This window comes from Mauremys reevesii, linkage group 20, assembly GCF_016161935.1.
Source record: "Mauremys reevesii isolate NIE-2019 linkage group 20, ASM1616193v1, whole genome shotgun sequence".
NCBI lineage: Eukaryota > Metazoa > Chordata > Testudines > Geoemydidae > Mauremys > Mauremys reevesii.
The window spans coordinates 18,621,036-18,644,569 of NC_052642.1; the positions used below are offsets into that span (position 1 = coordinate 18,621,036).

The 23,534-nt window shown below is 40.7% G+C and overlaps 1 protein-coding gene and 1 long non-coding RNA gene across 12 annotated transcripts in view; one reads left to right on the forward strand and one right to left on the reverse strand.

The window, feature by feature from the left end:
* Positions 1–1,052: 1,052 nt before the first annotated feature.
* The window catches only part of BCAS3 (BCAS3 microtubule associated cell migration factor), a 486,041-nt gene continuing 463,559 nt past the window's right edge, over positions 1,053–23,534 (forward strand). For 3 of the 11 annotated variants that reach the window (XM_039507725.1, XM_039507726.1, XM_039507727.1), the window contains exons 1-6: positions 2,889–3,138; positions 3,896–3,940; positions 4,082–4,169; positions 8,012–8,066; positions 10,321–10,396; positions 12,752–12,858. In XM_039507725.1, the coding sequence (XP_039363659.1) occupies positions 3,075–3,138; positions 3,896–3,940; positions 4,082–4,169; positions 8,012–8,066; positions 10,321–10,396; positions 12,752–12,858 (435 nt within the window). In that variant the 5' untranslated portion in view covers positions 2,889–3,074. Of the gene's footprint in view, positions 1,257–2,167; positions 2,360–2,888; positions 3,139–3,895; positions 3,941–4,081; positions 4,170–8,011; positions 8,067–9,693; positions 9,763–10,320; positions 10,397–10,913; positions 11,067–12,751; positions 12,859–23,534 lie in introns of those variants that run through there. The other 8 variants (XM_039507721.1, XM_039507730.1, XM_039507724.1 and 5 more) reach the window with 7 other exon arrangements.
* LOC120387271 lies at positions 1,283–1,993 on the reverse strand. The gene is made up of 2 exons (XR_005590090.1): positions 1,863–1,993; positions 1,283–1,427 (listed from the first exon to the last, which is right to left on the reverse strand). It is a non-coding gene; the product is annotated as an uncharacterized LOC120387271 (long non-coding RNA).

A 23,534-nucleotide genomic window follows, 5' to 3' on the forward strand; every position in this document is an offset into this window, starting at 1 on the left:
CTCTGCCCAAACTCTTGGACAAGTTCACAATCCCTTTTTGTCTTAAGTGGAGGGCTTCTGATTAACTCATCCTGACAATTGTTAATTGTGACTGCCATCCCTAGTACCTCTCAGCATAAGGGATTCTCACAATACATTTTTGGTGGAGTCAGAGTGCAGCTACCAAGTCTGGCTGGTGGCCTCTCTGACAATTTTTCCTAAAATACTTAACTTTAGGAAAAATAAATATCCACATATACATGTCCAAATCATTGTAATTTGTTTGCAGACTCAGTAATATATACAGTTGGGGGAGGGATAGCTCAGTGGTTTGAGCATTGGCCTGCTAAACCCAGGGTTGTGAGTTCAATCCCTGAGGGGGCCACTTAGAGATCTGGGGCAAAAATTGGTCCTGCTAGTGAAGGCAGGGGGCTGGACTTGATGACCTTTCAAGGTCCCTTCCAGTTCTAGGAGATTGGTATATCTCCAATTATTACCTTTATTACCTTTTAGTTGTCTCTATTATTTACTGGACCTAAACAGAATAGAAACACAAATAAGGTGCTTTGTATGTTCTTGTCTTTTTTCTTGTTTCTTTTGGTTGTTTTTTTTAAAAGACTTGCTAGCTGGCACATCTGCTGTGAAAGGTGATATTAATAAACATAAAAATATCAATTTTCATAGCAGACACTAGTCCCAGCAAGCTTGGGGACACATTAAGCCCTGGATGGGGAGCCATGGGGTGGTACCGGGGTGATTGGGGAGGGTGAGCTTGGGGCCAGAGCCCATCACCACACAGCCAGGGAATAGAGCCCGAAGCCCCATAGGTGGAGCCTGCCACCCACCACCCAAGGGCGGAAGCCCAACTGCACCACCCCTAGGAAGGTGGGGAACTCATACCAGCTGTCTGCTTCTCCAGCTTTTCTGTCTCCCCCAGGGGCAGCCATGGCCCAACTAGTGCTGGCAGCCCCAGGGGAGGGGCTGCTGCTTCCCCACCATCACCCAGGAGGCTGTGGCTGCAAGAAAAGCCCCTGGTGGCCACAAGTGGCTACATCTGAGAAACACGGCATCTTTTCCAGTTAGGGACCCTCTACTCTTCTTTTTCTGTCAAAGGCCTAACTCATATTCACTCTTTACTGATCTACATCGTTAGTACATCACACAACTGCATCTTTCTGGATGATGGAAACTTGTGGTGTTGTAATTTGCGGTGTCTGAGTATGAGTTTCCCTACGGGTGGCACATGGCTCTGCAAGAGTTGCAGTCATCTTGTAAAGGTAAGGGAAGGCGATGCAACCGTTTGTTCTGTGCATGGCATTGTATTTCTAAGCTGGATCGCGCCGCTCTCTGATGACAAGCCCGTTGCAGTAGGCCCTCTGAAGGCAGCAGTTGGCGGGTTTTTGTTTTACACGCAGCAGAGTCGCGGGGAGGCTGATTCCAGAAGGTAGCTATGGAAGCGGGAAGGGAATCTGTTGTCTAATCAACCGGGCTGCTGCAGCGAGCGTGGCCATCTTAGCCCCGATGTCACCGCAGCCGGGCCCGCTAACTGACGCGTTCCCCCCCCCTCCAGGGCCAGTTTTGTTGGGCTGCCTTCGTTCACCGCGCGGCGCCGGGGCATTGGGACGCTAGTTCAGGGCCGTCCTGGCGCAAGCGGGTGGAGCTGTTACCCGCCCCCCACGGGCTGCTCGGGCGGCGCCGGCCAGCAGGCGCGGGCCCGGCCAGGCTGCCCCGTTATGACACGGCAGCGCCCAGCACCGGGGCGGGGGGGGTCCTGCTGTGACCCCCCCCCTTTCCGGGGCCAGGCCTCGCCGCTCTTCGTTTGCCTCAGGCCGGCCCCGGGCCTCTCCGCCCGGCCCCGTCAATCCCCGTCCCGCCCTATCCACCTTGGTGGGGCCTGCCGGGGCCTTGTTTCCCTTGCCTCAGCCAGGCCACTTCCGGGATTACATAATGACGCAGCGGACGGTAAAATAGGAGTCTAGCGCCTTGATGTGGGCGGGGTCGAAGGATTTTTTCTTCTGATTGGCCGTTGGTCCGTGACTGACAGGATCCTTGGGCTTTGCCTCCGTGCACGTGCGTCGGGGGGGGGGGGTGTCTCACGGTGGCCCTCGCGAGATCTGGATGTAAACAAAGCTCAACGGGCCCAGGCGGCGCTCTGTTCGCTCAACCAAGCCTGGCCAATGAGCGGGTGCAGGCGACATTCATGTCATCGGTGTCCCGCCCACTGCTCCATTCGAGGGAGTGGGATTGGGTGACAGGACAGAGAGGCCGGCCTCTCCCGCGTGGTGATTGGCTGTTGGCGTAAGCGTGTGCTAGGTGTCAGTCCCCGAGAGGGTCCCAAACACTGTCAGTGAGGAGCCAGGGCGAAGGAGCAACGCAGCAGGTAAGGGGGGGGCGGGGAGGGGGAGATGGGAAACGGGAGGGGGGAGATAGAAGGGGAGGAGACTGGTGGAGGAGGGGGTGGGGCAGGGGAGGGAGGAGAAGGGTCTGGGGAGGGGGGGAGAAGAGAATAGGGCAGGGGAGGAGGGAGCAGGGGTGGGAAATGGGGAGGGGGCAGGGAGGGAGGGGAAGAGGGGCAGGGGAGGAAGGGATGGGGTGGGAGGAGGGGTGGGGGCAGGGGAAGGGTAGAAGTGCGAGAGGGGTGGGGCAGGGAGGAAGGAAGGCTCTGGGGAGGGCAGATGGGAGTAGGGAGGAAGGGGAACAGCCAGGGTGGTGACAGGGAAGGAAGGAGAAGGGCTGGGAAAGGAGGGTGTTGGGGATGGGACATGTCAGGAAGGGGATGGGAGAGGGGTGGGGGGAGGGAGGTAGGGGTTGGGGAGCCAGGGGAAGGGTCTGGGAAAGGGGGATGGGGCAGGGGAGGCAGGAGGGGTGTGATAGAGGGATGTGCAGGGGTAGAGGAAGGGAGGGCTAAGGTGAGGGGAGAGACTGAAGGTGCCTGAGTAAGGAGGAGTGAAATAAATTGGACTGCTCTAGAGAGCTGTGGTATCTGGGTTGCAGTTTTGGGGATCACAAGCGTGGGAGGCTGGTCAGGCTCAATCTCCCAGCTCACGAATTGCCAGTGGGGTTTCTCAAGACTGAACTGGTGATTCCCAGTAGCCATGCACTTCAGGCTCTCTTCCACCCTGGGACTCTGGTGGCACAAGAGCCGGAGTTCTGTTGCAGGTAGCAGTGCTCGTGGTTGAATGACAGCAGGCACTGACTGGTACAGCTGTACCACAGGGCTCGGAACAACTCCCCTTCGTGTCTCTTAGACTGTAAAATGCTTGGAACATGGGTTAAATCCTGGCCCCATTGAAGTCAGTGGTGTCAGGATTTCATCTCCAGTCTTTATTTTCTGTAAAAAGTACAGTGCACACATGCAACACTAAATAATGACTACTACCTTGGGTAATGTGGTTGCAGTGACCTGGATTCAACCGTTGTTATGTTGTTGCTTGATTGCTAATTGGATGATAGAAGCTGTTGAGGGGCATGGTTAGGACCTGTCATAATTACTGGTGTCCAGTCAATGCCTTTTGCCCTGTGGGTAAAACTGTTTTGTTTTTCTATATAAGAGAACTGATCTGAATTGTTCTGAACAACTAAAAGCAGAATGGTTTTTTTGTGTGTGAAATCTTATGCATTGGTTTTAACCCTATCCATTGTGATTACTTACTGAATGTTTTGTTTCCCAAGAGCATATTCATTGTGATTAAAAGTTTGATGTTTCTATAATTTATGTGTGTATTCTTTCTGGTCAATATCTCATGATTAAATGCTGCTCTTGACCTGGTGTACTGCAGTAATATATTTATAAAATGTATTATATATTTTCCTAAGATGTTGATGCATATGTGAAGTTTACATAATACATAGTTTCTTGAAATAAAAATCATTTTATCATGCACGATTTTGTTTTCCCTTTTTTTCTGTGGTGTAGATTGGGATATTAAACAAGCAGAGATTTATTTAAACAGTGCCAGAGGTGGGTATAGTGATTTAGATGTATCTGAGGGAATGGTCTCTCCTCTTGAAGAGCTTACAGTCATCCTAGCTAGAGAAATTGACTAACATAAATAAACATTTCCCTATAAATGATTATTTAAAAAAAATCTACTGCCCATAGGTATCTGCAGAGCAACGATGGCAACAGAATCTCCTCGCCGCCCTAGCCGATGTACAGGGGGAGTTGTGGTTCGCCCACAGGCTGTCACGTAAGCATGTTTTAGAAGATGTCCAGTTACCTTTGTTTGAAATCCCTAGAATATTCCTGTACAACAAGTACATGGCACTAATGTGGTCCTCTCAAAATCAGCAGCAACTTCCTGTCCTAAACAGTACAGTTTTGTTGTGCTCAGTATTTTCCAGCAAAAGAAAGTAAATAAATACCTCTTTCCAGACTTACAAGGTTTTAAACAGCAGGCATTCTCTTTGAAAGGGATACATTTGAGATTGGTAGGCTAAAATGTTCACCAACTTTACAAGTTACAGGATAGATGATTGAACACTTTATAAATAAACAAGAAAAGATTGCAAAACATATCTTGCTTGCTAAACAAACTCAACCCTAGATACAACTGAGACATAACAAACTTGTGCTTAGTGGGAATTTGTTGATTTCCCTCCCACTGCTGTCTCTCTTTGTTCCATTCTTATATTAAAAGGTACAAAGATCCTGTTATCTGCACTGTCTCATAAGTGGGGTTGTTGTGGATTTCAGTGTACTGCTCGCTCAGGAGAACAGAGAAGATAAGCACAGTGAAGGTTTAAAAAAAATAAAAATGTAGTTACATATGTCCCTCCAAAACACAGTGCGTAACAGACTTTCCTACTTTTCCAGGTCTCCCCTAAGTTACCTTCACATGTCAATGGTTGAATGGTGAACGTCCTCAATTAGAGTAACCAGAAAACTTGTGTAGTCCTGGCTTTGCCTGTCATAAGTTCTTTTGTAGCAGAATGGGTGAAATTTTCTCAGTGGTGGCATTATGCTGCTGACTAGTTTTTTTGCTATGGTATTGCATTGCAATTTCATGTGTGTTTTGGCACCTTGTACTTTGCTTATAAAAGCTGACAAAACACGTACAATGATAATGATGGGGATGACTGTCTTTTTAGATCTCAGGATTCACTTAATTTTTTTAGCAGGAGCAAATAAAATGCAGCTGTTCCTGTAACTCAGTGAGTTGCATAAACAACTGGGTCTTTGCAACCTAAGCTTTCATATAAGGGAGGAGACGCCTGTAGAAGAAATCTTGCAATTTGCCAAATGCAATTCTGTTTGTAGTAACCTGTTCTGTGGAGTGAGCTTGTTCTCTGGAAAAACAGTAATTAAAAAAGAAAAGCTCTATAAGAATATTTGATTATGTGCTTTTTGTGTGGTGATTATTTTCCAGGTTATGTTTTCCCAACCTGCATATCTCAGGTATGGGAACATCACTCATCCTTTATCCCAGAATTAATTTTTTTTTTTTTGGGTAGCATGCTACAAACTTAAACCTCCTGCCCTCATTTTGAATTAGTAGCTTATCAAACAAATGGCAGAACATATTAACAACCCACAAAAACAAGAGAAGCATATACAAAAGAGAAGCTAGCTTGAGAACTACTTCAACTATTGATTTATCAATTACCCTGCTAAAAACTAATTAGAAGTTGCATAGGTGGTTTTTTTATAAATAAGTACATCAAAGAAGAAATTCTCTCAGAAGTTCTTAGCCTTCAGCATTCTGTCTGCTAACCATTGCTTAATTTCTTTCCAAGAGAGGTTTAGTGCACATACATCGAACAAAACATTTCCAAAGCATGCCTGCTTGGTTTACTCATTAAAGATATACTTTGGAAAAGATCAGCACACATTTATGAAATGAAGACGTTACCACCCTTTTGTTAAGGCTAGTATACATAAACATTAATTAGGTTTTAATTATCCTGTAGCATAGACAAGATTATAGAGGGACAGAGATCATGGCCTGGCCAAGATTACACAATGAGTCAGTCAGGAATAGAAAGCAGGAGTCTTGTCTTAAAGTGCTCTGCTCTAACCACTAGGTAAACTCTCTTTAACTCAATAATCTTTTTATCCACTTTTGTCAGTTTTGGTCTGGAATAAACCGTTTCTTGATCTTCAGGAACAATTTTTCAGATTTGCCTTCATTTCACAGGGCAGGTAACTTGTTTCATTTAGAACTGATGCTCCTGGAGCTGTAAGACTGACCTGTTATAAAAGTGTATGCAGAAACTTACATCTCCTCCCTAGTCATGACTGGAGAGATCAAAGCCTTCCAAGTGCTGAATGTCACCAACATTTTATGCGGACAGGATTTTTACACAGTTCTATTTAGAAGGAAAGTGGCTGAGCCTTTTGGTAGCAGGAATCTGGATTTCTTTGTTCCAGCAGCAAGGGCAGTAGTGGCAACAACTTGTATTTGCTGCTATTGGTAATTCTAGACTTAAAGCTTAAGTCGTTGTGTTAAAACAGATTGAATATGTACCAAAATAATCATCAATCTGAAGTATGTCAAAGTTGTTGGATGCAGAGAGTTAGCTGAATAAAATTTAGAATCACCACTAACTTTTTAAAAATTATATGAGCAGCTGAACATATTGTCCATTGCCAAGTTAGGTGACTCGCATTATACAGGTCAGTCTATGTATTTTGTTGCTCAGCAGCTACACAGCATATCTGAGACACTCACCTCTCTCTTATGTAAGATACTTTAATAAAAACCTTAGTTAAAGTCTATGAGAGCAAATGTGCCTTGCGCTATACCCCACAGCACTGTAAATTGCAGCTGATAATGAATTGCTAAGAGGAGTGAGTTCCACAGCCTAAGACCTCTACTGAAAATGCCTTCCCACTAATCTTAGCCAGCTTTATCTTGGGAACAGATAGTAGAAATTTCTAGCATCTCTTAACTTCCTGGTAGTGCCTAGCATATGTAAGCTGGCGGGTAGTTTCCCCAGCCCAGGAAGAGAAATAATGTTTCAACTATTAGTTTTTTAATGCCCTTTCTTCAGGGCTTGTTTTATTGTCCACAAAGCAGTCACAAAACAAAAAGCAAATGAAAAACACCGAAGAATAATTCCCAAAGGCTTTGCTTGCTTTAACCAGCCAGGAGGGAAGAGGACACAGCCTTCTCCTTTGATCCAACTTTCCCTTCCTTTTACACTTTGCCGTGACATGTGACAGGCAGAGACTTCTTAATCCTTTGCAGACTTCAGTGCCCTTACTTTGTGACCAGTGTGGGATAGGCAGTTTATCAAGTAATAGGATGCTAAATTTTCCAGTCTTTATGGGTATTGTAGAGTACAGTAGAACCTCAGAGTAACGAACACCAGAGTTACGAACTGACCAGTTAACCACATGCCTCGTTTGGAACTGGAAGAATGCAATCAGGCATCAGAGACCCCCCCCCCCCCACCAGCTACCCCCCAAAGGCAAATACTGTACAATAAAGTACTGTGTTAAACACAAAACTACTAAAATGAAGGGAAGGTTTTCAAATAAAGATTTGACAAGGTAAGGAAACTGTTTCTGTGCTGGTTTCATTTAAATTAAGATGATTAAAAGCAGCATTTTTCTTCTGCAGAGTAAAATTTCAAAGCTGTATTAAGTCAGTATTCGACTGGAAACTTTTGAAAGCACAACCATAACCTTTTGTTCAAAGTTACGAACATTTCAGAGCTTTGAACAACCTCCATTCCTGAAGTGTTTGTAATTCTGAGGTTCTGTTATACCTTGAATTACATACCGTCAAGGGGTAACACCATATTTTTCTAAGTGGAATAATTTTAAATGCAGTTCAGTAGGTATGCAGTGTAAAAACCAAAATGTAACCCCACAGATTTGTAAAGAAACCATACAGACGGGAATTGGCGGTTTCCCCACCAGTCAAGGCAAATGTAATTTTCTGTGCAGTTATTAGCCAATGAATTGCCAGTCATTCTTTTGCAGATAATCTAAACCAAGACATAGCCTGCCTTATTTTCCCCAGTGATATGTCATAGTTTATGTCTGTATTTAGACTCACAGTAATTAAGGACTCTTCTTTTCCAGGGAACAGTCATATATGGAAAGTGTTGTTACGTTTCTTCAAGATGTTGTGCCACAGGTAAGGGACTAAAAAAACCCCACTCTCTTCACAGTGCTAGTAATACATATAAGTAAGTTGCAGCTACATGGTGATATTTTGGTCCAATTTATACAAAGAACAAATACCAAAATTTTTTAAAATGGCTGACAGGTAATTTTGAGTGCTTCAAAAAAATTTTGGGTCCCCTATCTTTGACACCTTAAAAAGGCCTGACTTTTAGAAAGTGCGTACTGTCTGAAAATCAGGTACCTTTGAGATGTTTCCAGTTGGACACCCAAAATCACTAGTCAGTTCAAAGTCTTGACCAAAGAATTTAAAAACAAGGCATGAAAAATGTATGTACTAGTGAGAGAGGGTTAAATTTGCTGCCTACTTAAAGATGTGGCAGTGGTAGCAATGAAAGGCGGAGGCCTACTTGTGAGGTAGATAGACAACACTTTTGTGGGAAGCCCAACCCTCCTAATTGCTGGGACACCTACCAAGCTGGTATTTCTGGACCATGCTTAGGAACTCGTGTGTTTGTGTGTCAATGTCTGGCTAGTAGGCATCAGAAAAGTTTGATACACACCGGCTTGTTTTGCAAGTTTAACATTTGCTGGAAAGGAGGAGAGTTTTTTGTTTTTTTTCTTTTCCTCTCTTCTTTTCTCCACTTGCCTCAGAACCTTCAGGTTGCCGCTGACTGGAGGAGATTTGCTAATTTTCCCCTTCTACAGCCTGCTGTGACGGGGAGGAACACATGAATATGTCATTCTGCTTTTCCCCCCAGGCTCCATATCTTGGGTCATTCTCCCCTAAGAATAGCCCTGGTCCTTTTGTGCTCTGTTGTATCTAGCTTTCCCAAGTAACTGCAGAATGAATTGATCTGGCTGTGGTCACTTCACTGCTGCCCACAGGGTTCTAAGTAGAGGCTGAAACTGATAAGAGTGGGATTAATTTCATGCTCCTGGTATTTGGGAAAGCTGTGGACAGTAGTAGAGGAACTGTAACTGTTTACCTGTACACTCAGGAAGGCAACATTGCATTGATTCATAGCTGGAATCAGTTAATAATAATAATAATAATAATAATAATAATAATAGTTAATTATACAAGCTAGAAATTTCTTTTTTAAAAAGAAATTGGCACACTCTGACTCCTGTTAGGAAAAGTTTCCCACTGACGATTCTGACTATTAGTAATTTGCCAAATGCATTTTTTCATGTTGTGATTCAAGCTATGGTGTAAAAGTAAGGATAGTCAAACTTTTATTGAAAGAATTGTTGTGTTTTAACCTGTTCTTATACTCAGGTATTTTTTTCTCCATAGTTAAAAAGATGCACTCTTAGTTATATTTTACAAGTCAATTTGCCTTGTAGGCATGGAACATGCTTTGTTTTGAAAAATAATACCAACACTAATTTTTTATTTACATTTTGAGTGCATATTGTTGCTTGTCCAGCATGCACACAGTGATTATACAAGTTCTTTTCATATTTAATGCAAAATGCTGCACAGTATCTTGCAATAATTCAGTTGGAAACAATGGTATTTCCTCTGTAACTCATATTCTGATTACTGCCGTTTCTCCTGAGAACTGTAAAACTCAGGTTGTCTAGAAACACCAAGAAGCTTCATTCCAATTTCTCTTTGTACCTCATCTCTTTAGGGGCATCTGTAGAATATATTTAACTGAAGTATGGATCTACTTTGAGTTACAGTGCATTCTCTTTCAAACGTAAATATTTTGGTTATATTAAAATCATAGGTATATAATTAAAATGTCGCAGTAGGAATGAGCTTCATAGGAAAGAAAGGTTTCTATTTTTTTAGCCTTGCTTACAAACTGTTTAAGTGGATCAGAAAGGAATTAAAAGAATAAATATACCTCTCTCTAAAGATCTTCTTTTTATTCTATTTAAAAATAGTTTAAATTGACAAAATCAAGGATTATAGAAACAACTATCTTTTTTGTTCTGTCCAATTTAATACAAGGTTTATGTTTCTTAGGAGCCAGTTGGCTTTTATTCCCTGTACCCGGAAGGTCTGTGGTTGTTTGTGTCTTGCCACTTTTACTTTAATAAGTGTTGCTACACTAGTTGAATTATATTTAAGATGAAATGTGTTGATCAGGGAACCGCTCCTCTCAAAACCTCCCAGAAATACGGAGGGTGTAAGATATATCCACCAATTCTTGTTTTCCTTGCATTACCCGATGTGCTGTATACAGAGAGCAAAAAATAAAGATATTATACTTTTGTTTATTTTCTTTCAAGCTTTCTCTTTTTTTGTGTAGGCTTACAGTGGAACTCCACCAACAGAAGAAAAAGAAAAAATAGTCTGGGTCAGATTTGAAAATGCAGACTTAAATGGTATGGTTTTATCTCCTTTTTTCAGTTCTATTTCTGTATCGTTTGGGTCCATATACAATAATTTTAAACTAGCAAAATTAAAAAATTACAGTATAGACAAGAGTTGGCTCAAACAAAACTCCTTTACTCCTCCTTACTAACCAGGAATGAATCGTTATTGTGTAAAATCCTGAGTGAATAGATAGGCCTTTGCTCAGCAAATTTCTTGAAATGTGCTTTGAAGGTGAGCGAAATCTGGTGTGGTAGGATTAGTGAAGTAAGCAAATTCCAGAGCAAAGCCACTTGGCCCTCTCACTATCCAGATCAGTTGAAAACAAAACATAGGGCTGAGTGTAATCCGTGTATTCGTAGGTTTGTTGCCTCAATCACCTAATTATCTCTCCCAGTGGCTTCATGCACCCATATTGAATGGGTGCAGTGTCATAATAGACTTTTGTGTTACCTAGCAATAGAGAGCTGTCAAGGCAGATGAGCAGTAACCTAATTCCATCCTCTTTGATATCGTTGAGGAAAAACAGTAGCTCAAGAACAGAATATATACTTAAGCAGGACTTGTTTGCCCCTATTGGAGGCTGTTGAATCAGCATGGAAACCAGACTTTGACCGTCATTAACAGGAAACAATCATTGCAGTCTTTATGCCTTACTTAGGCCTATAGCCATATTGAAAGGTGTGAAGAAAGTTAGCTCTTCAGATAAGACTTGAGCTGTTTTGCCTCCATCTTCCCAATAATCTTTCTCAAACAAGGAAGGTTAGAACCTATGTGGTAGGTGGTGGGACTTCAGTGTGAGGTGAATGAGGGCCATATGACCACTTGCTTGAATGAACCAAACATCTTGCTCTCCCATATGGAGGTGTTAACAATGTACAACAATTTGCTTTAACTAACCATGGAGCTCTAAGCCTACCCTACAAGTCATAGGCTGTAGCTCTCCAAATGCTTTCGGAAACTCCTCCAGATGTTTGCTGCAACTTGATTGTTACCTCAGTGTCCTCCTCCTTACTCCTGTGGTAAAGGCTCATTCTGATCCCAGATGTGACATGATAGTATGACATGATAGGGAATCTTCATGTCCTGGTGGTAGGTAGGGCAAGTTTTACTACTTGTAGCTGTTGGAATGGCACAAAGATTCCTTGTTCACAAATTTATGGATGTTAGAGACGGAAAAGACCTGTTAGATAAGCTTGTATATCTCACTGCCTCATGCGCAAGGCCAGTGCATGGTTGTTTCCTAGTAGGTTTCTTTTTCCTTGCTGTGCATTTGTAAATGTCCCAGCCACTGGGGCTTTCGCCACTTCCATTCACTTGCCACAGTATGACAGAAAATCAAACATATCCAATCAAACCTTTACTTTTCATATTCATCCTAAATTTCCTTGGTTCAGTTTAATCTTGTTAGTCTTGGTTACAATCTTGTACCATCCTGAAGAATTCTTCTCCCTACCTGAAGTTTACGTGCTTTTAGAACGTTATGCTTCTTGCTAACTTTAGGGTAGAGCGGCCTTAGCCAAGATATAAAAACATTTGGTTACTTTAGTCTGTCTTGATATATTTCCTATAGCACCTTCATATTTTTATGTAAATTACCTTTTTCAGAGGGTTGTGAGCATTAGATAATATGTGTAAAAAGCTTTGATCATCAAAGTGCTACATAAGTGTCATCTTTGTTATAATTATTATTTGTTGTTCCTCTGTGGTTTTCCTCTGATTTGTCAATATGATAGCATTACGTGAACTGGCAGTAATATAGCTTACAGATGATTATATTTGCTCAGTAAATAGACTTCTCTTTTCCTAAATAGACAAAGTACCTCTGAAGAAGAAATCACTGATCCCTCTATTTTCTCTGTGTACTCAATCTTTCCTTCTAAATGCACTAATAATTTCTGTTGCTAAATCTCTTGCGTAGCAGAGCATTGTAGACTATATGTATTTTGTAAACTTGGCTTCAGAGTAGTAACTGTGAAATGTGAAGAGGTGCTTTTCTAGAATTTCATGGTGCTTATAGAAAAATAACTTGATCATGTGCTAATAATCACAGAAGGTAGGGAATGACAAAGACCTCTGAGTCATCTTGTCATAGCCTCCTTTCTTATGTTGTGTAGGACGTTTCCCGTCATCACTCCCTCTAAACTGGTATTTGTACCCTCTCAAATAAAACTCTAATTACAGATCTTATTCCTTGTGTCTAAAGGAACATTTTTTCACTATTTTTTCAGTTAAATTAAAAAGCACATTGCTTTGCCTTTAATTATAATATGAATATGGATTTTGAAAACTGTATCCAGTATACCAGACATTAAACATAATTTGTCCTAACTTAATGTTTATTTTGTTATTTAAATCCAATTTAGATACATCAAGGAATATGGAGTTTCATGAGATACATAGCACTGGCAATGAACCACCTTTGCTGCTAATGATTGGGTACAGTGATGGAATACAGATCTGGAGCATACCAGTAAGTACATAATAACTCTATCTTCAGAAAACAGGCCTCCTTGAGATGCTGATTTTATGCCATATCTAATTTTTTATAACAATCTATATTGCTTTAAAAGTAGAGGGCTACCGCATATGTTGTACATGTAAAATGGTTTAACGGAAGATTAATATTTGGTGTAACTCACACTCTTAAATTAAACTACCTAACTTTAAATCTGAGGTTTTTTTTCATTCGGATACTTGCTGTAAAGGTAATTTTTTGATTTGGAGCAGGGTGTAACGTTACAGAGAAGTTAATATCATATAAATATAGGGGAAAGACTTCCACCCTAAGGAGGAAGGGTAAATTCAACTGTTATATGAAAAATTATGAAAAGGATTTACATTTCCCAAGAATGCAAGCATGACAATATTAATAGCATTTTACAATCACAATGTGTGTCTGTCATGTACATGATTTGCAATTTTAATTTTATTAAAGTCTATATGTGCATATGGATTTAATTTTATTCTGTCATACATAGCATGCAATTTGTGTTTCAGAATGGTTCGAGCACATGGACTTAATTTGGGAAATTTCCCCCAAATTTCTTGAACTTAGAATAAAGTTTAGTATGGTATGTGATAAAATTCTTAACTCATAAAATCTAGTGTGTCCAACACTTTATACTTCAAAATAAACCCAATGAGCATACTGGATGAAATTTCTTTTCTTTGTAGAATACAGAGCCTTTCTGGAAAATATTTCTCCTTTTCATCCCTCCCCGGGTGAGAAAGAGAGTAGTTTTTATGCAGCAGGCTACATTTTAGGAAATGAAATGGAATTTCATTTTCTCTTTGAAAGTACTTTTGCACACCAGCTAGGGAGCTGTGTTAAGGACTAACAATTTGGTTTTACAGGGGGAGACAGAACTGGAATTTTTCTCGCAATTTATGTCTTTCCTGCTAAAGAGGAGGAAGAAAACCTTTTTTAGAAAGTTAAGAGCCCGCAGTTTGGTGGGTGGTGATGTGAAATAAGAGGCCCTAATGTACCCTACTGTACTTCATGTGGAATTTGGGAATTTGTATATTTTCTTAGATTTCCTGAGGAACTACAGTTGTTTCTCACATTCAGGACTTTATTTTGAATGGAGCAGAATGGAACATTTGGATGCTGCTGTATTTTTGTCTTTAAATATTTAAAAAAAGAAGTATACGCTTGTAGAAAAAACAAATTGGTTGTTTACTTCTTGAGTAAGGAAGTTACAGTATATACTATAAGAATTTAGCACGCAAAATAATTTTTTATACTATTAAAACTTTTTAAACTTGAAAATATTCTTATTCAAAAAGTGAGTATTTAACCCTTTTAAAAAAACACTGTGCTTTATTCATCATGTGTATTACAGGGAACAAACATTAGGTGTCACTAAGATATTGAGCTAAAAAATATAGTACAGCTTCAGTAGTACCAGTGATCCTAACAGGATTCTGAACAAATAAGTTAGAATACATAGAGATAATGACACTGAGCTAAGTTAAAGATTTTTCTATAATATAACTTCTTTGAACGTTCTCTAATGAATTTATTTGAACAGATAAGTGTTTACTGAAAGGTGTATAACGGCACACACCTGGTTGTGTGACATTGGATTTGTCTGGGCTAGTTTACAGTAGAAGAGATTAGAGTTTGGGTCTTGATCTGGCAAGGGATCAATTCTCTGTTGATATAATATATTCTTTCCCTGGGCATGAGGTAGGAAAGTGCCTTGTATACTTCTCAGGTGACCCTCTGTAGCTGAAAAAATGAGTGTCTCTGAAGGAAGCCATCTATACTCATAACTAAGGGGAAGATTGTTATAAGATGGGGTCTTATGTGTAAGGGGAGGGCGAGAGGGATGGCATAGGAGTGTCTTGGAGGACTCCATTTCTCTCCTTTTGTGGGGAAGGAATCTTTTTTTTTTTTTTTTTGCCTGGAGGTACCATAGTTAGGCCAAACAATGGCATATAACTACTAATTCCTTGTCTCTTCTGTCAATAGAGCAGTCTCCACACCAGCCAGTCTACATGTTTTTCCAGTGTATTTCACAATAGAATGTTTTCTATTTCTTGTTATTCCTTTTTATTAGGCTAATAAATACTAAGAAAAAATGAAAATATGAAATAACAACCCCCTATTGTTATGCTTTATTTTTGCATAAGGAAGCCCTTCACCAGCTTTCAGAAAGTAATTTCTGAGCTTGGGAATGTGTTCAAGTTGATACACAAGACGAAGCAGTTTAAAAAGGAGTAGGGGGGTATTCTGAAGACTTGGCACCCCTCTTTGAGAATTCTCAGTTTGGAGCAGGGCATGAGATGTCAAAGTAACACGCTCTAAAATGGCAAACTGTTTTGTGACCGTGTATGAATCTAGTCTCTGAAATAAAGTGACATTCATTGCTTTGCAGCCTCAGGAAAGTGATTCTTTGGAGGAGATTCATGATGAGTTCGAGATGGGTTATCTGTAGGTGCTATTTGATATACATGTCTTGGCAATGTGAGCCATTGTAGCTGGGATAAATGTCAGGAGGTTTGCAGTACTTCATGGTATCCGCTCTCCAGCAGCATTTGAGGCCACTAGGAAAGAGGAAAATATTTTTGGAGCAAATGTGGAAAGATTATTATTTGCTATTTGTAGGCTTCATTTATGAGGGAGGGTGGTGCCACCTGGAAGTTTTTAGATCTCCAAAGTCAGAACACAGATGCAAGCCTTTCCTGACTAATTAATCTGTTTTTTGTGGTGCTGAAATGGCCCATCATAAATTTTGGGACACTGATTAAATATGTTACAAAGGAGAAGTCCAGTGTGGTTTCTTTGGGATCAGTCCTTTGTCGCTTTGGTCAATAAGATTTATATGCTGTGGGGTGAGAAGGGTGCTTGTTTATACAAAGGGATTGTTTGAGCGGCAATTTGATTAATTATATAATTATGTCACTTCCATAACTGGGCTAGTGTCAGTGGTATGTATTCTTGATTGAAATTAAGTCTTTACTGGCATGGTGGTGGAGGGAGGAAAGATTGCCAGCTATTGAATGACCATCCGTACTTTCTGCAGCACCTAGGGTTTTCCTTTGAGGCCTTTAGGCCAACCAAAGCTATTCAGATAGCTTGTGAGATCTGATAAGACCACAGCCGGGGATTGTGTAGCTGCAGATTATATGAACAATATTGCCCCCTTATATGTGTTTAACAATATGATGTTGGAATGTTTTCCTTGGCATTCATGTTATCCCTAGTTTGAGTTCCCAGTTAGATAATTTTTTCTAAACTTTGATATTCTGTGGATTGGGGATTTATATATGAGACTTCTAAGAAGAATGGACATAGCATAATCTACGCTTGTCTACCCTCTTCCTATTGCTATTTAGGGTCCAGGTACAAAAAGAACCGGCAGTTGTGTGACAAAGTGTCTTTATATACAAAACTATGTCATTCACTTGGCAACAGCATATGTTCTATATACGTATCCTTTCTACGTCCTCTTAGGGTCTGGCTACACTGCAGTTGGAGGTGCGCCTCCCAGAGCGGGTAGGCAGACACATGCTAGCTTGGCTTCAGGTAGCATGCTAAAAATAGCAGTGTAGACTTTGTAGTGAGGGCAGTGGCGCAGGCCAGCCACCCTAGTAAGGACCCCTGGGGTCAGGCTGGCTCGTACTTGGGCAGCTAACCTGTGCTGCAATGTCCACGCTGCTATTTTTAGCACGCTAGCTCAGGAAATCTGAAAAGAGAAGTTGGTACGATTTTATTTAGAAGCCCTTTCCGCTTTAAGAAGCAACAGTCCCAACGTTTAAGTGAAAAGCTATACACTGAGGCTATCATCTGTAGCATTGTGCTTTCTTTCCTCCTTCAGTTGGACCCCTATTCAGCACATAATAAAATAATGTGCTGCAGGCAGTCCAGTTTGTGTCTGAGTGATTATGAAGTGTTTATGACAGCTACTAAGCTGACGCTTTCCATAATGGTGTTACATTGACTTCTAAACACCTTTGTAGTCTGCCTCCAGGAGTGTATGTATGTCTCTGCAGTCTGAGTGGTTTTACATTAACATTTCCTTGGAGTAAGATCTTTGACTACAGAAGTGTTACTTGCAAATGGAAGATACCATTTGATCGGCTTCAAAGGACTGAAATAATGTTTGGACTGCTGGGTGCTGAAGTAACGGCTGGAGTTCTGAGGTGTAATGTCTAAATCTGTATTGCATAAGATGCAGAAGGTATCCATCCAAACTGGTTTTCTTTGATCTTTGTTTTGAAATGGGGGGTGGAAAGGTTAAAAGTGTTTTTAAAAGATGCCTTTCGAAGTGGGAAGAAATCTGGGATTATACAAAAGTAATGACTACAAGTTCCCATTCAGTAATTGTGCAATGTGGTTTTGTGTTGTGTTTGGAATTTGTTTTCCCTTTGCCCCCAGTCTTGTATTTCAAATACAATGTCAGAACCAGAAAGCAGTTGGAATTGGTTTCTGCTTAATGTGGTTTACAAGAATCTGTTTTAGATAGTTATTCCTATTCACAGAAATGCATTTTGGCTGCTTTTGTGGGTGATAACTTTTTTCATTGTACACAGGAGGTTTCAGAAGTAGAAAGTGACATTAATTTAGTTTTTCCTATTCAGTTAGAACAGAGTTATTAGGCTATAATTTTAATAAATTTGGGAATTGTATTGACTGTTCAAAGGGAACTGCATAATAGTAAACATAACATATTTAAATAATGTTGTAAAAGTTGTACAATGCTGCTACTTCAAACTTGTATTGGTATGGCAGCTTACATAGTAGATTACATTCACTGATCAGAGACCCTTGGAATACTGGTCATAGTTGGGCAAGTTAAGGATGGTTATGCTATCCTCTGACTTCTCCTTTGTTTCACTGTCAGAATGTAAAAATGATGGGCCAATATTTACCAGCTATTAAAAATCTTAATATTTATTAGGTTAAAACTAGTTACTGCATTTACAGTAGACGTTGTGTGTGTGAGAGAGAATTCTTTTCCCTTCTTCAGTTCTCCGAAAAGCCTGAATGGTGGTGGCTGGGAAAACCAGATCCATTCTCCCTTCCTTCCCCAGTTTAGTTCATGCTGGTAAAAGTGTCAGTGACTTATGAGGTAGGAAGCTAATGACAAATGAAGTGCTTTCTTCCCAGTTTCTTCTGACCAGAGGATCTTGGGACTGAACTTGGAGACCCTGGTGCAGGCTCACAGTAGGCACTTAAAAAAATGCGAGACTGACCAAGATATGTAACATTTAAAAGCATCAGAAGACTTGGAGGTGTGCGTAGGGACAGGGACTGGGCTAATCATTCTTCTAGGTTTTTTTTTCTTTTCATACTACAACTGTTTTGAGTTATGTAAGGGTTTAAAAGAGTACTGGTTTTGTTTTAACACACATAACTTACACAGCCAATTGTGTTGAAAAGCTGTGTGATTTATAATGTACTCAGCACTTGGGGAGAGGAAGGAAAGGAAAACATCACACCTCTCTGCAGCAAACCCTTTGGCAGATGTGGTGGTAGCATCAGTAGGCTTTGTCTTTGTCTTCACTGCTAAAAAAAAAATGGCCCTTTTTAACCTCGGAGTAACTAACACACATGAGCTATCCCAAAGCACTTTGGTTTTACTGCAGTGCAAGCCTTCCACTGGTTGACTGCGGTGAATTTACCTTGCGGTAAATCTGAAGTGCTTGATCTTCGCTGTGTTTTTACCTCAGGATAGCTTGCACATGTTAGTTACACCAAGGTAAAAAACACACCTGTTTGAGCAGTGAAACAAGGTCTTTGAACGGCATTCTGTGGAACCCTCCTTGGTTAGAGGGCAAAGCAAGAAAGGAGAGCTATAAAGGATCATTCTGCCCCTATCCTGATGGTTCCCCACGCACCTACTTCTTTTCTTTTTGTGAGTGTTGAGGGCAGGGGTGAAGAAACACTGTCCCAAATTACAAACATGTGTGTAGTCTGCAGCCTGAGAATGTTAAACCCCCTCAAAACATGTTACATTTATAATGGCAGTATTGATGCATCTGTGACCAAATGCATTAGCAAGCTGCTTAACTACTCTTTGTATTTTATTTAATGTCCTCTGTTTTCCATGGTGGTTGCAATTTTAACATTTCATTCAATCCACAGGGAAGAGTTTTATACTGTTTTTAGACATCTCCATTGTTCTGTTCTCTAGGCAAAGGGAGCACACACATATGGGCATACAGAAAGTTTATACCAAATAGGGGAGGATGAAAAGGGTAGCCTCACTCCAACTGGCTGTTGCAAACAGCTATTATATATAGTGCATTTATATTTATATCACACATCCTTACAGGTTCTTATGTTGAGCTGTTAATGTGCCTGGGAAAAGGGTCTGTTTGTTCAAAGGGAGACGTCTGATGCGGGGGGATGGGTAGGCAGTCTCATTTTAAGAAGCAAATGGCCTGTGGCTACGTCTACACTGCATACGCCTTATGGTGGCATATACAATACACACACTGCATGCTCCCGAGCATGGTTATAAATAGCCAGTGTAGAAGGTGAGGCATTGGTTATGTACGTAGAATAGAGACATGCCTGGACCCTACACGGTTCTCTACACATCCAAGCAGTGCCTCTCTATCTACGCTCCTGTTTTTAGTAGTGTAGCGTCCTGCTGCCTCCCTACTATTTGGAGCCTTTCCCTGCTGCAGGGAGCTGCCGGGGCCCTTCCCTGCCGCAGTGATGGACTCTGGCAGAGGGGAAAGGCTCTAGTGGGAAGCAGCAAAGAAGCGTTCCAGAAGGTCCCCACTGTCTTCCCCTGCCAGAGCCTTTCGGTGCTGTGTACAGTTACACACCACAGTGTGAGCACAGCCTGCTTTTTGCTGTGGTGTGCAGCTACATGTACTCTGTACACCACTGCCTGGAGTGTGCAGTGCAAACATGCCCCATGTTACTAATAATGGTTTGGGTTATTAAAACAAAGAATTTTACAAGTCAAATTTTACTTTTCATCATTAACACTGATTGTTTACTACTTGTTTGTGCACTTACTCAAGAAAAGTTGAGTAGTCAATTTCTAGCAATTTCACTTTCTGTTTTCGTGCTTCTGCCTAATGCAAAAGTAATTGGGTTGTTATCACTACAGAGTTTTTTTGTTTTGTTTTGTTTTTTTTTAATTAAAACTATACATTTGAATTTAAACACTAACATTCTGGCTGCTTCCCCCCCCTTTCAAATATCTTGTTTGGTAGTCTTCCTCTTAAACTGGATCATGTCAGAGAGCAGTTCATAAGGATATCAATACTAATTTAGGCTTTCATACAATATTGTCGTTCAAAACGATATTCAAAACCAAAAGGTAGATTTCTGATATCTTATCTAACATCTTCACTGTGCATTTGTGTGACAGTGCTGTTATTGAATCCTAACAATTTGCATTTTTAAGTGTCAAATTTCTAATTTATTTTTTCATTCTTTTGGTTTGGTGTACGTTAGGTTTCATAGAGTCAAAAAATGCCAATTTTCTGTGGTTGGAAAATATTATCTTCCTTACAGTGTAAACAAACCTTTTTGATTGTTATGGGTTCAAACTGGTATGCCCGAAACAACAGAAGTCTGTCATCAAAAATTAAGCAGTGGTCCAGATTGATCCCTGATCTGCCATACTTACAAAGTAGTGGCCCAAAATGTCTAAGGGAAGAGGGGATGGTTTCACTCCTTTTCCTCAATCTGTTCTCATATCAGGAGAAAGGAGCCAGAGGGAATTGAACTCAAGTTTGATGGATTGTTTGCTTGCAATCTTGCATAGAGATCTGAAGCTTTAAAAATACAACCAACCTGTGCCTTGACTCCTTGGACTGTGGAATCTGCAAAGTCCCACCACACCAGCTTGCGGCCGTCATTTTGGATTCACCCTCTCTATAGAAAGAGTACCTGAGGCTGCTTTTAAAGCTTCATTTTCAATTCTTAAAACCTGTTTGGAAATGTTCTTTGCTTTTGGAATGGGAAAGAAAACCTTTAAGAGCTTGAAAGCTGCCACAGGGACTCACTACTTAGCTGGAGCAAATCCAAAATGGCAGACACAAGCCTGTTCTCTGCAGGTGCTTTTTGAAGAATGTAAAGTCTATTTATATTTTGTCTGTGTTGGGAGACTGAGCTGCTCAGGGGATTGGTAATGGGATGTGTAGCCTTTCGCCTTCTGGTTGCCAGTTCACAACTAGCCCAGGTTGGTGGGGAGAAAGTTATTAGCCATTCTGTGACTGTATGGCTTATGTGGTGGTCTGTCCTAGTCCAGTTCCTAGCAGGACAGGTGTCCAAGTCAGAAAACCTTGGCCCTGTTTGTTGGCAGTCTCAGCAAGGAGATGAGGACTGAATCGGCAGACATGCGCTGTGGCAGTCAAAAAAGCGAACAGAATGTTGGGAATCATTAGGAAAAGGGATAGATAATAAAACAGAAAATATCATTCTGCCTCTATCTGAATCCATGGTACGCCCACATCTTAGATACTGGTTGCCCCATCTCAAAAAAGATATATCAGAATTAGAAAAGGTTCAGAAAATGATTATGGGGTATGGAATAGCTTCCATATGAGGAGAGATTAATAAAACGGGGATTTTTCAGACTGAAAAAGAGATGACTAAGGGGGGATATGATAGAGGTCTATAAAACCATGACCAGTGTGAAGAAAGTAAATAAGGAAGTGTTATTTACTCCTTCTCATAATACAAGAACTAGAGGTCACCAAATGAAATGAATAGGGAGCAGGTTTAAAACAAACCTTCACACAACACACGGTCAACCTGTGGAACTTTTTGCTGGAGGATGTTGTGAAGGCCAAGACTATGACAGGGTTCAAAAAAAGAACTAGATAATTCATAGAGGATAGGTCCAGCAGTGGCTATTAGCCAGGATGGGCAGGATGCAAAACCATGCTCTAAAGTGTCCCTAGCCTGTGTTTGCCAGAAGCTGGGAATGGGTGACAGGGGATGGATCACTATTTATTCTAATAGATAAGTTTTAAACTGAGGTTCGCCTTACAAACAAACCCAAGAAGCACCTAGGATTTTACTGTTCTGTAAACAAAATCCTTCACCTTGTACCACATCTTGCTTTGTAAAGCAGGATGAGATCGTAAGGATAAAAACAGCCATGAGAGATAAAGATTTTATTTTATAGTGATGTGATACTTTAAAAATATTGGCATTGAATCTGAACCTTGTGCTGCAATATGTTTTGGTTTTTTGCCAATTTTTAGAGAAACTTAATTTTCAAATAAAATAAGACCAGGATTTGACTAAACAATATGACTAAATTGTAATTTGTAATGGCATGGCAAAATCTACAGCGAGGTGAGAGAACATTTTATAGTCTGCCACTACATTTTTTGTTTTTTTTTCCCTACCACCAAATTAGTTGAGCAACATGTGACCTGCCAAATATGTGAACTGCACAGTGAGACATATTTATCTAAACATTGTGATGCTGAAAATGCATGTATTAAGATTTTAAAATCTTCACCCTGTCTTTATCCTGCTTAAAGTAGGAGAGAAGGACATTCTGTAGTGCTGTGGGAGTTGGTAACATCCAAGTTCTAATGTTGGCTCTGCCACTGATTCTGCCTTTGAGCAATTCGCTTAGCTTTCCTCTTGGTTTAGTTTCCCCTATCAGTAAAATGGGAATAATACCTGCCTACCTTCCTTAGATGTGGAGGACTAATAAGTAAATGCTTATACAACACATTGAAGAAGAAAAGCAGCATAGCCATAAGGAACTTGGGCTGGGATTTTCAAGGAAGCCTAATGGAATTATGTACCCTGTTACAAATGAGTTTCAGTGGGATTTGGGCACCTAATTCCTTTAAGCTTCTTTGAAAATCCGTGCCTTAAGTTTTACCACCTCTTCAGCATCCCTGGCAAACTATGTATGCTTTTGTAAATCTGCTAGCAGAATCTCAGTTAAGTGGGTTTGGCCTCCTTAACTGTTTTTTTACTGTTGAGCCTCTTTGTTTGGCGCTAGAGCTGATGTGCTGGCCTGCTCAAAAAGTAGCACGAGGTGACTGAATTGGGTTGTTATCATATGTGAATCACTTCTTCCATACTTCTGTTATGTTGTTTCCTTTTTGTTTCCTTTGTAGTCATTTGTGTGCATACACATATGTGAACCACTCTTTCATGGTTTTGGAAAAAAACCAACCTTAACTGCCAATAATAATAGTTTCAAAGTCTTATACTTTCCCACTTTTTCCTTTTTATAGAACTGGTGTGTTCCCACAGACACAAAACCTACTCCTGCCTACATCTCTGCTTTCATTTCCTCTTACTCTCCCTCTCACTTTTTACTCTCTCTAAGCTTCCTTCCTAACCACTCCCCACTGGTTCCTTTTTCCATGTTGCCCATTATGCTTGGTACAGGCACTCTTGTTTTCTCTCCCTCCTTCCTCCCCCCAAACAATAAAACCCGTGACCCATTAAAGAATTAAATCTGTGGAGGGAGTAACAGGGAAAGTAGCATCACCAATTTGACTTTTGAATATCATACTATCATTTGGTTTGTACATAACTTGGTTTGCAAGCTCTTTGGGGCAGGGACCACGCCTCCTGCTATAGGAGAAGCAGCACACTGTCATCAAATTACTAATTTGTTAAATCTGAAATTATTCTGAAAAAAAACCAGAATAATTAAAATTTTATGTACTGTACAAGCACTGCTACTAAAT